The sequence below is a fragment of the Ursus americanus genome, chromosome 14 (genome assembly GCF_024610735.1).
Source record: "Ursus americanus isolate L20-20 chromosome 14, mUrsAme1.1.p, whole genome shotgun sequence".
NCBI classification, from domain to species: domain Eukaryota; kingdom Metazoa; phylum Chordata; class Mammalia; order Carnivora; family Ursidae; genus Ursus; species Ursus americanus.
Window position 1 is genome coordinate 22,255,251 of NC_142140.1, and position 14,960 is coordinate 22,270,210.

General features: G+C 42.0%; 1 protein-coding gene across 2 annotated transcripts; it reads left to right on the top strand.

Moving 5' to 3' along the window:
* The first annotated feature begins 324 nt into the window (after nt 1-324).
* Nucleotides 325-13,250, top strand: LMOD3 (leiomodin 3). 2 transcript variants are annotated; one of them, XM_045808063.2, is made up of 4 exons: nt 325-481; nt 930-1,253; nt 3,587-5,008; nt 12,852-13,250. In XM_045808063.2, exons 2-4 carry the CDS (start codon nt 960-962, stop codon nt 12,876-12,878), a joined length of 1,743 nt encoding a protein of 580 aa, XP_045664019.1. In that variant the 5' UTR covers nt 325-481; nt 930-959; the 3' UTR covers nt 12,879-13,250. The 2 variants fall into 2 exon arrangements, with proteins under 2 accessions (XP_045664019.1, XP_045664018.1); XM_045808062.2 differs by lacking the exon at nt 325-481 and having other exon boundaries at nt 755-1,253.
* Nucleotides 13,251-14,960: the final 1,710 nt, after the last annotated feature.

Below are 14,960 nucleotides of genomic sequence, written 5' to 3' on the forward strand. Positions count from 1 at the left end.
CATTCCCAAAAGAGGAATTGCTGGGTCAAAAAAATGTGCATTTGTCATTTAGACAAATACTGTCCTCTGAGAGTATTAAAAAAAAAAATACCCTCTCATGGTTTCTTCCAGCACTTCACCAGTTTGGGGTTTGTTCCATTTCATTTGTGATCCACTTCAATTTATCCTAGCTTAATGGATACTTAGTAAGAGAAACAAATTATTTAAAATATTAAACTCCTCGCTTATAGTGGAAATTCAAGCGCTGGTTGTCCCCATCTGTTAGATCACAGGACCTCGATGCAGATAAGGACATCTTGCAAAGGTTCAGCTTACGCAGGGAATGAGTAACATAGCCAGACCTCTGCTCTGCTGTGTGCCGGTTTGCTTCCAGTGTCACACTGGAGGGAAGAGGGAAGCCCTGAGAGCTTCAGTTTCACCCGCAAGTGAAGTTTTCCCTTCAGAACTCCAGTCGCTGGGTCGATCTTCTTTCCAAAATCTTGTAAGTTGCTTTAGTGATCTAAATAAAAAGAAGCGGTCTCCCCTGTAGTGCTGGGCTGTGTGGGTATGGGCTGCATGCACTCGGGTACGACAGTATAGAGGAAGAGCACTGATTTTATTCTCGTAGAGGTTCTCTAGACCTGTTACTCACTGGCAGACCTCAGCAGCTGCGCTGAAATGTCAGATGGATTTGCACAGCTGACTCAAGTTGCCAAAATGAGAGCAGCACAGTACTTTCATAAACTGACCCTATCCAGCCAAACCCTGCTTAATATAGATACGGCGTGAGCTTAGCTGCAGTCCCCCCTAGCTGCTCAGCACACGCCACTGGGATCCTCAGGGGGGAAAATCTCTTTAAGTACTGTGAGCCTGGAATGCTTTTTCACTGGGGGAATTCCTTGAGAGTTTTTGATTATTCTGGGAGTCTTTGATTATTTCTCCTTTTCTAGTAACAGAGAAAACTATAGGAAAAAACAATCATGTCAGAACACAGCAGGAATTCAGATCAAGAAGAACTCTTTGATGAGGAGATTGATGAAGATGCAATCTTGGCCAACTTGTCCCCTGAAGAGCTGAGAAAACTGCAGTCGGAAATGGAAGTGATGGCCCCTGACCCCAGGCTTCCTGTAGGAATGATTCAGAAGGATCAGACGGACAAGCCGCCCACGGGAAACTTTGACCATAAGTCTCTTATGGATTACATGTATTGGCAAAAGGCATCCAGACGCATGCTGGAAGACGAACGTGTCCCTGTCACCTTTGTGCCGTCCCAGGTAATCAGGGATTTGTATACAGCAGAGAAACGGCTGCCTGGGCCCCAGCGACAGGAGTCCATGGGGCAACTGTCATTTCTCAAGACTTCGTGTTTGGCCTTGTTTTGTTGCCACTGCTAGATTAAATCATAGCATTTAATCTGGTGCCGGATTGGAACTTCCTGAAACACTTACATGGTATAACTGGGAAGGAAAAGTGGTAGTTTTCTTGTAAATATCTCTCTTAAAAAAAAAAAAATGGCTGTGGGGCTCACTGTATGGGAAAGCCTGATTCTACAGACGTGGTACTTAATGCATTAACTCATAAACTATTACCATTTGTCCTTAACTCCTTTTTTGAAGGCTTTTAAGGCTGCTCTGAAAAGCTGATGAAAGCTCTGTCCCCCTCCTTCTGCTTATACATTCATTGGCAGTATTTCACGTACAACTGCAAGGGCGTCCGAGCCCTTCTCAAGTCCTGCCACATAACCTGCAGTTCAACCAAGTTAAAACCAAAAAAAATTCCATATTAACACAGTTTATATGGTATCAGTAATACATTTAGAAATTGACAGCTATTAAACAGTTGTAAAAGTTCTTTCTGAAATATATTTCTTATACGAACACTAGAATTGTGGTTGAATCTATGAATCTATTGTATATCAGCATACTTTTTCTTGATGTTCCACTTAAAAATGACACAGCCAAAGAAGACCAAGATCCCCGCAGGTAAAGACTCTTTTACTTATGCCTGCGGATACAGGTATGTCTTGTCACATTGCTATCACGGGGGCTGTAATTAAGGAAACTTATAAACTGGTCTAAATGTGTACTAAACTTAAGAAATTGCTAGTTTGGTCAGGTTGGAGTTTAAGGTACAATCTGCGGATATTTGGAGTGAATATATTATACAGTTGGAGTAAAACCCAATTCTATCTGAATGCAAATTCCAGAAAAAGAAAAGTGGGTACTTTGAACACTTTGTCGTCCCTTGGTATAATTTAAACAACTTGATGGTTGGCTCCCCCTGCTGGGACAGATGAAAAATGCAGAGGGGAAGGCTTTAAGGTGGTTAGGATGACTGCTGTCAACCGTCACTTCCAACCTACATATGTTGTAAGCAAGAAGATCAAGTTCTTGCTTGAAAATGCTACGCCAGCTTTTGAAATGACACCTGTGAGGTACACATGCGGTATAGGAAAGCACACTAACTGACGGGCAAGAATCTAATAAACATCATTGTTTAGAGACTGCCGATTTCCTTTCTAGACTAGGCAATTGTTTCTAAATATCTGTATAATCCCGCCCTCTTTTGTAGCTGGCACTGCCCCCTAGACACTTTGTTTCAAAAGAAACTGGACTCATGATCCTGTTCTTGGGGTAGTCAGAGCTGTTGTCATAGAGCCAAGGAGACAAAAAATCCAAGTCTAGGTCTTTATTATATTTCAGAGTATCAAAGTGCTCTCATTTTCCCCATAATATGTTACATTTCCAGGGAAAGTTGACATACACATTGCACTAGATTATCAGGTATGCTGGGAATGTAAATTTTGTTTAGGGCAATAAGTAACTTGTGTAACCCAGAAGTATCGAACACAAAAATGCCTATTTGGCTATATGTAAAACAAAGACTTCAGTGTACTGATAGATAACTCCATAAGGTTTTCAAAGCAAATAATTTTTGGACCACTTCTAGAATTGAACACCATTTTAAAAAACAATACAGAATCCAAAAACAAAATTAGGTTTCATTTTACCATATGGAATGAGATAAACACAACCAAAAAAATGTGTGTTTGTAAGTATCTGTAGTATGACTATAAAAGTTCACCTTTATTTAGATTATACTTGCTTACAAAACTAATATGTGTATTTTGTTCTTAGAAAACACTCAAACACTTTAGAATTACATAATGTAAAAACAAAATCCCCCAAAATGCATCCTTTCTCCAGTTATGTTTTTTTTTTAAGATTTTATTTTTAAAGTAATCTCTACACCCAAAGTGGGGCTTGAACTCACAACCCTGAGATCAGGAGTCACATGCTGCACTGACTGAGCCTGCCAGGTCCCGCTCCCTTCCCAGTTATACCTTAATGGTTTCCTCTCTTCCTAAGAGAGAACTACTAATCGGGTAAACATTATAACAGACTTGTTTTTCCTGTACATTTATAAGCTCTTATATGTTGTATATGTGTTTTTATATATTTATATGCATACACACACAAATGGAATACTATACACACCATTTATTTTGCTTTACTTCCTGGTAAATCTCTTATTTCCGGTAGCAACTGCTCTGTTTCCTGTTTCTCCATTGCCACGTGTCCTAACCCTCATAAACCTCTTCTTTTAGGTGGACCCTCAAGAGCAGCATGAAGAAGTAGGCAAAAGTAACAAAAGTGTGTCCCAGTATTTAAAAGAAAAGCTCAACAATGAAATAGCTGCAAATAGAAGAGAATCAAAGGGCAGCAACAATGTCCAGAAAACCGACAATGCTGATGGTGAAGAAGATGAAGGAGAAGACGAGGATGATGAGGACGAGGATGACGAGGACGAAGATGATGAGGATGAAGATGACGAGGATGAAGATGAGGAAGGAGAAGACGACAGCGAAGAAAGCGTGGAGAAGCCACAAAGAGGAGTGCAAGGCAGGGTAAAGGAGCAGATCAGAAACGGTGAGAGCAGCTGCCCACAAGTAGCTAAGAAGCCAAGTGGAGAACAGAAAGACAGACCAGAGGCCCAAGGAAAAAGTGAGAAAAAAATATCAAAATTAGATCCCAAGAAGTTAGCCCTAGATACGAGTTTTCTAAAGGTAAGTGCAAGGCCTTCGGGAAACCAAACAGACCTGGACGGGAGCTTGAGGCGCGTTAGACAGAATGACCCTGACATGAAGGAGCTCAACCTGAACAACATTGAAAACATCCCCAAGGAGATGTTACTGGACTTTGTCAACGCAATGAAGAAAAACAAACACGTCAAAACCTTCAGTTTAGCCAACGTGGGCGCGGATGAGAACGTGGCGTTCGCCTTGGCCAACATGCTGCGGGAAAATAGGAGCATTACCACTCTCAACATCGAGTCCAATTTCATCACAGGTAAAGGAATCGTGGCCATCATGAGGTGCCTCCAGTTCAACGAGACGCTCACCGAACTTCGGTTTCACAATCAAAGACACATGCTGGGCCACCATGCCGAAATGGAAATATCCAGGCTGCTAAAGGCGAACACCACTCTCCTGAAGGTGGGCTACCATTTTGAGCTCCCGGGTCCCAGAATGGTGGTAACCAATCTGCTCACCAGGAATCAGGACAAGCAAAGGCAGAAAAGACACGAGGAACAAAAGCAGCAGCAGCTCAAGGAGCAGAGGAAGTTGATCGCCATGTTGGAGAACGGGTTGGGGCTGCCACCTGGAATGTGGGAGAGGTTGGGAGGACCCATGCCCGACCCCAGGATGCAGGAGTTCCTCCAGCCTCCTCTTCAGCCTCCCAACCCCCAAGCGGCCCCCTTCGGTCGACAGAATGAAATGAAGCAGCCGTCACAGCCCCCGAAGTACCGGACGGACCCTGACTCCTTCCGAGTGGTGAAGCTGAAGAGGATCCAGCGCAAATCTCGGATGCCCGAGGCCAGAGAACCACCGGAGAAGACCAACCTCAAAGATGTCATCAGAACGCTCAAACCGGTGCCGAGAAATAGGCCACCCCCGCTGGTGGAAATGACTCCCAGAGATCAGCTCTTGAATGACATTCGTCACAGCAATGTCGCCTATCTTAAGCCCGTAAGTAGAGGGATGGAGAAATGGTGAACAAGCCCCAGTCAGTGTGGCCCACCTCTACCCCCTGCTCATTTTAACACAAGGGGAGTCTCACTGGTGGTGACTAACTGCAGGAAGCCCATCAGCGTTACCAGGGGACCGAAATTCCTAGTTATCCCCTAGGACATGCATCCATCTAGACAGCTTTTAACAATAATAGTCACAGCTAATGTTTATTAAGCACTTACTATAGGCCAGATGCATTGTATGAATTAACTCGTCATCTTAACAACCCTAGGAGGTAAGTACTATTCTCCCCATTTTATAAAAGAGAAACTGAGGCTTAGGGAAGTGCAATACCATGTATGGGAGATAGAGCTAGAAAGTGGTAGAGTTGACACTGAAATTCAGCTCCAGGTCCAGGGTCAAGCGTTTATTCACCCCGGCTGCAGAGCTGACCTCCAGAGATCTCGAGGAACCTCCTACAGGAATAAGTAAGGGCGAAGCCTAAATTAGGCCCATCGTTTGGAAATAACGGAGTGCTTCCAAAATGTTTAAAAATAGTTGGTTCTTTTTTAGTAGATGAAGAGAGACTACCTGTAATTGCATTTATATACTCTTTACTTTCTAGGTGGCCAGACAAATGGTAAACTTCAGGTTAGCAACACCATGAATTAATGGAGTTTTGACTATTATTTCACTTTTAATGTTCACAGTGATTCATGATTAACTGCTGCTGATACGTGAAAATATGTTATTCCTTGCAGGTGAAGTTGAAGAAATAGGTTGGGTTTTTTTTTTGTTTTGTTTTGTTTTTTGTCATTACTATGATAGCATTTTTGGAATCTGAAAGGTGTGAGTCCAAAGGTCACAGGTAGTTGATAATGAACTGTATTGTTTTAATACAGTTATTTTACCTAGTGTAAAATTTAGCCAAAATAGTCCATCTATTATTTCACCATAGGCAGTCACAATTTCTTCAAGATGTGTTATATAGATGTATGTCCCTTATTTCCATCTCCTGGTAATGCAGAATTGACAGCATTCCCTTCTTCTAAATCAAAGATGACTTTCCACTGTGTTGTAGAGGGATTCTAATTCTTCCTAGGGTAGAAGCCAGGGTGAGAACACTAGAGGTCCCCTGAGGTCAGGCGAGAGTTCTTTGCCTGCCCTTGGGTACTGCATCAAGACTTTCTGCACCTGCTCTTCTCCAGGCAGCCAGACCCCTGTAGGGGGGTGGATTGGGGTGTTGATTTGAGAGAAACTAGCTCTGTCACTCTGTAACCAGTCATTGGTAAAGTACATCCAAGCTGCGTGGGAGGCTGTACCATCAGAAAATAACAGTCTGAAAAGACTGAAGAGGAGGTTTTTTTTTGTTTTTTTTTTTTAATCTATTTTTTAGAGCGGGGGGGCAGAGGGAGAAGGAGAGAGAGAATCTTAAGTAGGCTCCATGCCCAGTGCAGAGCCCGATGTTGGGCTCGATCTCATGATCCTGAGATCATAAGTCAGACATGTGGGACGCCTGGGTGAATCAAGAGTCAGACACATGGGGCGCCTGGGTGGCTCAGTCTGTTAAGCGTCTGCCTTTGGCTCAGGTCATGATCCCAAGATCCTGGGATTGAGACCTTCATGAGGCTCCTTGTTCGCCGGGGAGCCTGCCCTGCTTCTCCCTCTCCCTCTCCTCCACCCCCATTAGTGTGCACGCTCTCGCTCTCTTTCTCTCAAATAAATAAAATCTTAAAAAAAAAAAAAGAGTCGGACACTTAACTAACTGAACCACCCAGGTGCCCCAAGAGAACAAGGGAAGTCTTTTTAAAATCTACATTAGAGGTGGCCTGTGGATTCAGAGTAGAAGAAAGAATGAAGTTCAGATGATTATCTGACCCAATTCCCTTGCCTTCCGAGGGAGTGTTCTTCTGAGCCATCTGCTTATCCTGGAGTCTGTTTCGTTCTACCCATTCACGTATTCGTTAATGCAGCACATACGTACGTAGTACGCCTGCGTGTCAGGTACTGTCAGAGGAGACAGGGATACAGCCGTGAATACGACAGGCACAGGCTTGACCTCACAGAGCTTACGGTCTTGGTTTTGTAATTTCCACAGTCAGGACACTCTGCCTTTTATTTTAGTCAACTGAGAACACTTCAACTTTGAGTCCAGATTCTAGGACAAAAAACATGAAAATAAATTCCACGAAGATAACTACGAAAACACAACCCCTGGAGAACTGCTACCTTTTCTATTTTCAGTTAGTTCTAAACTGCTGTCCATTTCAAGCTGTATTTTGTTTGTACTTAATGTCCACTAAGAAAAAAACAACTTCAAAGCAAACTCTGACATGATTTTTTGAATGATGGTCTCTCATATCAGCCTCTGCTTTGAAATGTCTTTTATCTGTTCCAAGGGATTGGCAATTTCTCCTGCTTTCACCCGCCTGGCCTGTGAGAGGCAACTCTTTGCATGTGCCTAAGATAGAGACTGTCACACAACTTCATCCTCGTAGTCCTATAGGGTGCTCTGCAAAAAAAAAAAAAAAAAAAAAAAAAAATATATATATATATATATATATATATATATATATATGAAAACGCATCATCCCACTGACCAAAATTCACTCCACTAATGTCCCTTTGCTCCGCACTGATCAAATTGTGAGCCTTGCTACATACACAATAAATTTCTGCTCTCACGCTGAATCATATAGTGTGATCTTTCTAGAAGATAGTCTTTTTATTTTGAAGTCATTTTAGACTTGCAGAAGTTCAAAAATAATACAAAAAAATTGTTATGTACCCATCACATTTTGTCAAGTTGGTTTTGTCGTTCTTCAAAAAGTAAATGGCAAAACATCTGCGTGTGTAGTTAATGGAGACGCTGATAGTGTAGAAGGCTGTGGTGTGTTTGTGCTTGAGTCTGCAGTCAACTGTTGTAAAGCACCACGGACTGTAAGGTGCTTTCTGATTTTGGGGCTGTGGAAATGTCACACAATGTGCCTCTTAGACTGAGTGAAATATTGAAAACGCCATTGGTGGTGATATCGCAAAATCCCAGCAGAAAGGGATATTCTTAGCCTGTCAAATGAGACCTAACAGCACTGACTTTGGAAAAGTGAAACTAAAGGTTTTTAGGTTTTTCTCCCCCCTATTGCGCTGGTGGACAGAGATGCCCTCCAAACCCCTGGGTTTTCAAGTATGAGGTTGGAATTAAAGCATAATTTGAAATGTGATTTTTTAAAACATTTTTAAAATTTAAATTCAATTAACTAACATATAATGTATTATTGGTTTCAGAGATACAGGCCTGTGATTCATCAGTCTCATATAACTCCCAGTGCTCATTACATCAAGTGCTCTCCTTAATGCCCATCACCCTGTTACCCCATCCCCCCACCCCTCCCCCTCCAGCAACCCTCAGTTTGTTGTTGCCTATGATTGAGTCTTTTATGTTTTGTCTCCCTCACTGATTTCGTCTTGTTTTATTTTTTCCTCTCTTCCTCTATGCTCTGTTTTGTTTCTTAAATTCCACATATCAGTGAGATCGTATGGTATTTGTTTTTCTCTGACTTATTTCGCTTAGCATAATACCCTCTAGTTCTATCGACATCATTGCAAATGGCAAGATTTCATTTTTGTTGAGATTTTTGTTTTTAACTGAGGCTCCTACCTGGAATCTTGACTGTCCAAAAACACACTTACAAATTATTTCATCTTAGTCTTGTTTTCCTTTTTAAGTTTTCTATTTTCCTCTCATAGACTTGGAAATAGTATTTTTGCATTTGCAAAACATATCCAATCAAGCAATCCGTTTATATTTTTTAATTGTATTTTTTCATTTCAATGCCTGTTCTCTCCCCATGTCATGCTCTGGGCACGGGCTCCTTGAAATGAAGTTGATAGCAAAGAATAAAGGAAAATCTGTACACTTGCTTCACTTAAATGCTACCTCTTCCAAGAAGCTGCCCATTTAATCCGTTTAAGAGAGATGTATTCTGTGCGCCAAGTATGGAGAACTGGCAGACCATCAGCCCAATCTGCAGGCCTGTAGCGTTTGGCTTGGATATTGTTGTAAAAAATTTAAAATATCACCTAATACCATTTAGATATCTGGCACCACTTGAAACATCAGAGCTGGCCACAATGGGCTTGCATTTGTATGGCATTCATCAGCTGGCTCTGGCATTGGCTTCTCCCTTGAGATAGGTAATGGACTCTCCAGTTTCTCTCAGTCTCCACCATGCCCTAATGGCCAACACTTGGCCTGTTTCACTCGTTTGCATTACTTATTTGGCTCCTGTAGAATTTTTTAGTTTGTTTTGTTCTTGTTTTTAGGTGTTTTTAAACTCTCTGTCTTGTCTAACAAAGTAAATTCATTCGATAATCACGAATTCATTTCCTGGTAAGTTAATAACTGAGTCATTCTGAGGCTTACCCCTCCCTGGCAAATGTATGATTTCCTTTTATCTTGAAAAATTTTAACATTCACTCAATTTCACTTTGGGTTCACCTATGTTTATCTGGATTGTTTCCACTCAGTTGCTAAAAGCACAGCTAAATTTCTCCTTTGGAAAGACTTCAGTTTAATAATATTAAAAGCAGCCTTAGTTAGCCAAGGACTCCATGACATATCGGCAGTTGTTACAATTATGAAATGGGACATTATAGACTCAAGTCTTCATCTCCATCTCTGGCCATTTCTTCTTTGCCTCATTAACAAGATCATCTTTCTGTTTAGGATTTCTGGATTCTGTACTTTTGCAATTTCCTTCTCTTTCCCATTTTATCTTCTCCCTTTGTTTCAGTTGTCACATAATCTAGGACACTCCCCGGATCTCTCTTTCGGCTTAGATCACTGAAGTTTTCTTAGCACCTTCGTTCAGTCTTTCCCCAGCCAACCTCTTGAGTTGAGGTCTATTTATGTTTCTGGTTGCCTCTGTTCATTGTTCTTTCCCTTCTCTCACGCATTCAGGTCTAAAGCCCCAGAGTTGTCTTCAACAAGTTTTTTTCCCTGCCCTGTTTTTTTGTTCCTTATTTTATTTGTTCCATCAGTTCCTTATGAAGGAAGTCTCCATGGGTAAGAGTTATGTAACATTTCAAACTCCTCCTGAAAGAGCAGAGCACAGGTTGACCAGAATTACACAGCATAAGAACTGCCTTTTCCTAATACCTAGTGGGAAAAAGAGTTTATGGTGTACCACGTTTCTGAAGTCTGTGATAGTGATTCTTAAATTTTAGCATCCATCAGAATCACCTGGAAGGCTGAGTACAGATTCCCGAACCCATCTCTAGAGTTCCTGACTCAATAGGTTTTGGACGGCGCCTGAGAATTTGCATTTCTCTGCAGATCCTTGGTGATGCTGACACTGCCTATGTGAACACCACACGGACAGCCATAACTCTGTGACAGCCACAGCAAACCACATCCCCTGATATATCCCCCTGAACGGGGGAATTTGCTTGCCTCCGTACCCTCTGCTCGAATGACCTTAGTTCTATTTCTATCTGTTGAAAGCTATCCAAACAGGCGTGGCTCAAATAGGACTTCTTACCGCAAAAGAAACCAAACAAACCATCAGTAGTGAATACGCTCCCTTTGTATTTCCACGACCCTTCATCGGTACCCCTCTTAGAGCATCTCCCACATTCTGCTTCAGGTTGAGCACCCTTATGGGTACAGTGCGGGTCTCCTGGTAGATTCTGAAGTCCTCGGAGTAGGCCTTCCTCCTCTCTTCCTGGACACCCACCGAGGTGTTGACTGAGAGCAATTCAACTTGACATGCCCAGTGAACTAGCCCCTGCTGAGATGGCTCTTCTCTTCCTGCCCCGGTCTCCGTGAGTGTATGTATGTGCGCGCCCTGTGTAAGGCTAGCCACACATGCTTTTCTGAAACTAATTTTAACCAACAAATGAAGGGGGAACGGGGCCCCCTAACAATACGGCAAGCTGATTCTCATGTGTTTGTAAGTTTTATGTAACATTGAAGTTAGCTCTCTTTTCCTTTCTAGTTTCTGTCTTTCGTGTTCTGCTTAAAATGGCTTCTTTTGAAGTTTCCTAAAATATTTGCCCATCTTTTATTGCCGCTTTTATAGTTTATGGTTTTTAAAAAAATATTCCATAATACAGATGAATTAAATGCTTAAATTTAGAAGTAAGTAGGGAGCAAGAAACCCACTTTGTTATTTCTTTTCCAAATAGCTGACCAACGATAGCTAACCAGGGATTCTTTTTCAAAGTGATCTGAATTGCGAGCTTGGTTATATCTTGAATATGTCAATGTGTATCTGGGTTTACTATGTTGAGTCAGTGCTGCATTTTGCTTTTTAAAATATTTCTCTTAGGGGCGCCTGGGTGGCTCAGTCATTGAGCGTCTGCCTTCGGCTCAGGGCGTGATCCCAGCGTTCTGGGATCGAGCCCCACATCAGGCTCCTCCCCTGGGAGCCTGCTTCTTCCTCTCCCACTCCCCCTGCTTGTGTTCCCTCTCTCGCTGGCTGTCTCTCTGTCAAACAAATAAATAAAATCTTTAAAAAAAATAAAATAAAATAAAATATTTCTCTTAATTTGGATCCCTCCCCTGCATATAAACGTATACGTGGAATAGCATTATGTGAAATGCTTTTTTTCCATTCAACAATAGAAAGAACACAGTTTTAATTATTTGTTGCGGTGTTGTAGTTATTTTAACTACCTGGCATTGTATTTTGGGGTCACTGGTGTTCGTCACTGTCGGTGTTCTCCATGGTTGAGCCCTACAAAAGTGTAGTCACAACCCTCCCATCTTGAAAGTCTGGTACTAGGACGGAGAGGGTCAAAAGCACGTGGAGAACCCCTTGGTTTGAAGGCTGGGCAGGCAGCAGTAACACATCAGAAGTCTCCCTGGTGGGAAGGATATTGGGAAATCTTTCCAGCCAAAGGCTGTGAGCAGAGAACTGGCTGCAGAAGGGGCTGTAACAGATGGCCAAAATGGCTCATCACATTGGCAGGTGGATATGGGGAACAGGAGGAGAAAAATTATTAGTCATTATTATACAAACTCTGAGTGTCCTCTATACTTCTTTAGTGTCCTCTGGAAGGTTCCTGCATGATGAATAAGTCACTCTCCTAAGATGTAACACCACTTGAAACTGCCTCCGGGCAGGCAGACTTAGGCTACTCTTTTGTAATTCTTTTTTTTGCCCTTGGGGCTTCTCCAAATACTTTGTTTTTAAAATTAAAGTGAGCTTCAAATTAGGAATGTCCTTCAAAAAGAAAGGCCAGTTTATAAAACAGCATGTATTTTATACTCTTGTGGTGTTACTTTTTGTGGTTAAGGCTTGGGTACTGAAATCAGGCAGATTTCAGTGGATTCAAATCCTGCTCTGGCACTAACGAGCCGTGTGCGAAATCCCTTCTCCTCTCTGAGCCTGTCCCCTCTCTACAAGGCTATCGTAGAATAAAATGAGAAAATGTTTTTGAAGTGTGGTGTTGCTTACTAACTTGTTTTATATCATATAATCCTTAAAATAGCCTTGTCCGTTAGTCACATACTGTTACTGTCATTTTACAGCTGAGACAACGGACGCCCAGCACCACACAGCTAGTAATACTAGAACCAGGATTTTAACCGGGCAGACTCCAGCATCTGCCCTTTTGTAGTTACGATATGCTTCACCATGTGCTTAAAGCCCTTAGATCAGTTCCTGGCAGCACTGAACGCCCCAGGAATGGTAGATGTGGTTGTTACTGTTGTTCTATTTGGGGAGGCTTTCTGGCTCAAATTCCTCATCCATTCTCAACTTCTGAGGCATGTAAGTTTTATCATTTTGGCTGCCAAACTCTTGAATTTCCAGGATTAATATTTTTTCCCCTTTTCTTCAACTACTCCAATCCACAGGTGCAACTGCCAAAGGAACTGGCATAAGTGGCAACAGAATAATCTAGAAGAACAAGGAATTGAGACAACGACTTGGGTCAGAGCTTGGAGACCGTCTCAGCAGCATGCTTCTGGAGCCAGGTGGTGGAACTGGGAACAAGGCTGGCATCTGATGGGAGTATATTGCAAAGGCAGAAGCAAAATAAGGGGCTGACAAGGAAGGGGGAAGGAGATTAAAAAAATTACTGTTCTGGGACAACAGTTTCTACTTCCGATCCGTTTGAGTGACTTAGGTAAAATCTAGTCGTGCTTCAGGCAGCAGAAGTTTAAAAAGAAAAATTTTTTTCCCCATAAATGTTTGGTTTACTATTGCTTTCTTCTGGTAAATAACAATAAACACTATAGAAGTGTTAAATGTTTTTCCTCTATCTCCTGCTGTAATTCATGGCACAGTATCGGGAACACATTGTGTTTCACTCTGTGGAAATGTGAGGGGTGCACTGAGCTCCAGACCCCACTGATGCTCTGAAATGGAAGGACTGTTCGTTAGCTCTTCTCTGGAGAAGCAGTTGGGATTTTCAGTCTCCAACCGTTTAGCTTGCTCTCCTGGCCGTTCCCCTGGTGCGTCGTACTTCGGAAAGGGGTATGAATCTGTGAGGAGCAGAGCAAGGAGGCATAGGACAAGGAGAACACAGTGTTTGCAGGAAAAGTCCTGGGAAAAACAAACCCTGCAGGTATATATACATATATATATATATATGTATCTCCTTCTCTGTTTCCATGTAGAGAGGGACAAAGGCAGAGAGCGTGTTGGTTTCGTTTAAAAATTTTTTTGTATAAATAAGGTAGTTAATGACAAGTTTTTAGTTTTAGCTAACTAAATATATATATATATGTTCAGTTTGTGACTCAATTTGATCTTGTGAGTCTCCTCAGAAATCTTCTAAAGGAAACTTGCTATAGGATTAAATTCCCTAACATATTATTCGAGGTCCTCCATTATCTGTTCCCAATTTAGTATTTCAGTCTGCTTTGCCACAGACTCTTTGTACTTCTCTAGATAAGACATCCTCATACACACTGTGTGCCTTGCTCTCGTTGACCCTCCTTTTTTAAAATTTTTTTAAATTTTTTAATTTTTTTAAAGATTTTATTTGACAGAGAGACAGCCAGGTAGAGAGGGAACACAAGCAGGGTGAGTGGGAGAGGAAGAAGCAGGCTCACAGCGGAGGAGCCTGATGCGGGGCTCGATCCCAGGACGCCGGGATCACGCCCTGAGCCGAAGGCAGATGCTTAACCACTGCGCTACCCAGGCACCCCTCTCGTTGACCCTTCTGTAGAACACCTTCCAAAACACCTCCCTTCTGCTCTCCGTTACCAAAGTCCTACCCCATCTTTAAAGCCTGGGTTAGGTCCTAACCCTCCATAAAGATCTTCCAAACAACTCCAACCCCAGTGGTCTTTCCTCTTTCCAAGTTCCCAGAGCCCTTAATTATCCATTCGAGTCACTAGATGCCTAGAATCTGAAATTGTGTATAGACGTGGCACAAACATTAGAAATCAGGAGATCACACATTGGTGCCTTTTCTGTCTTCTCTACCCGAGTGAATAGTTGGCACCTGCTTTCTTTCTCCTTTTATATAATCATAGGTGGTACATTACAAGCAAAACAGGCTAGCAGAGAATAGACTTAATGGAGAAAGGCAAAAAATACATTATTTAGAAGGACAAGTCATGGGAAAGAAATAGGGTGTTTCCATTTCTTCAAGGATAATTTAGTGTGTAGTAAAGTATTCAAATTTGAAGACCTATAGTTTCAATCAGGTAACTGATTTTACAATAGCCTATGGCTGAGAGGATTTTTCCTCCTGCGTTACTGTTTCTATAAAACATCCTTGCGCGCCAAGCAGGATAGTTAAGAAAGCGCTGCTGTAAATGAAACTTTCTAAGTGTCTAGCATATTCTACATCAAGAGGCTAACCGCTGATGGAACACAGTGCTCTAAACATGTCTAAAAGCCTACACTGTATTAGTAGTTGAAGTTCTTGAAAGCCCTTCTGCGTTTACTTGCATAGCCACAGTATTTAAAGTCAGGAATTTCAAAACGTGCTAATAGTCCTAAAAGAGGGC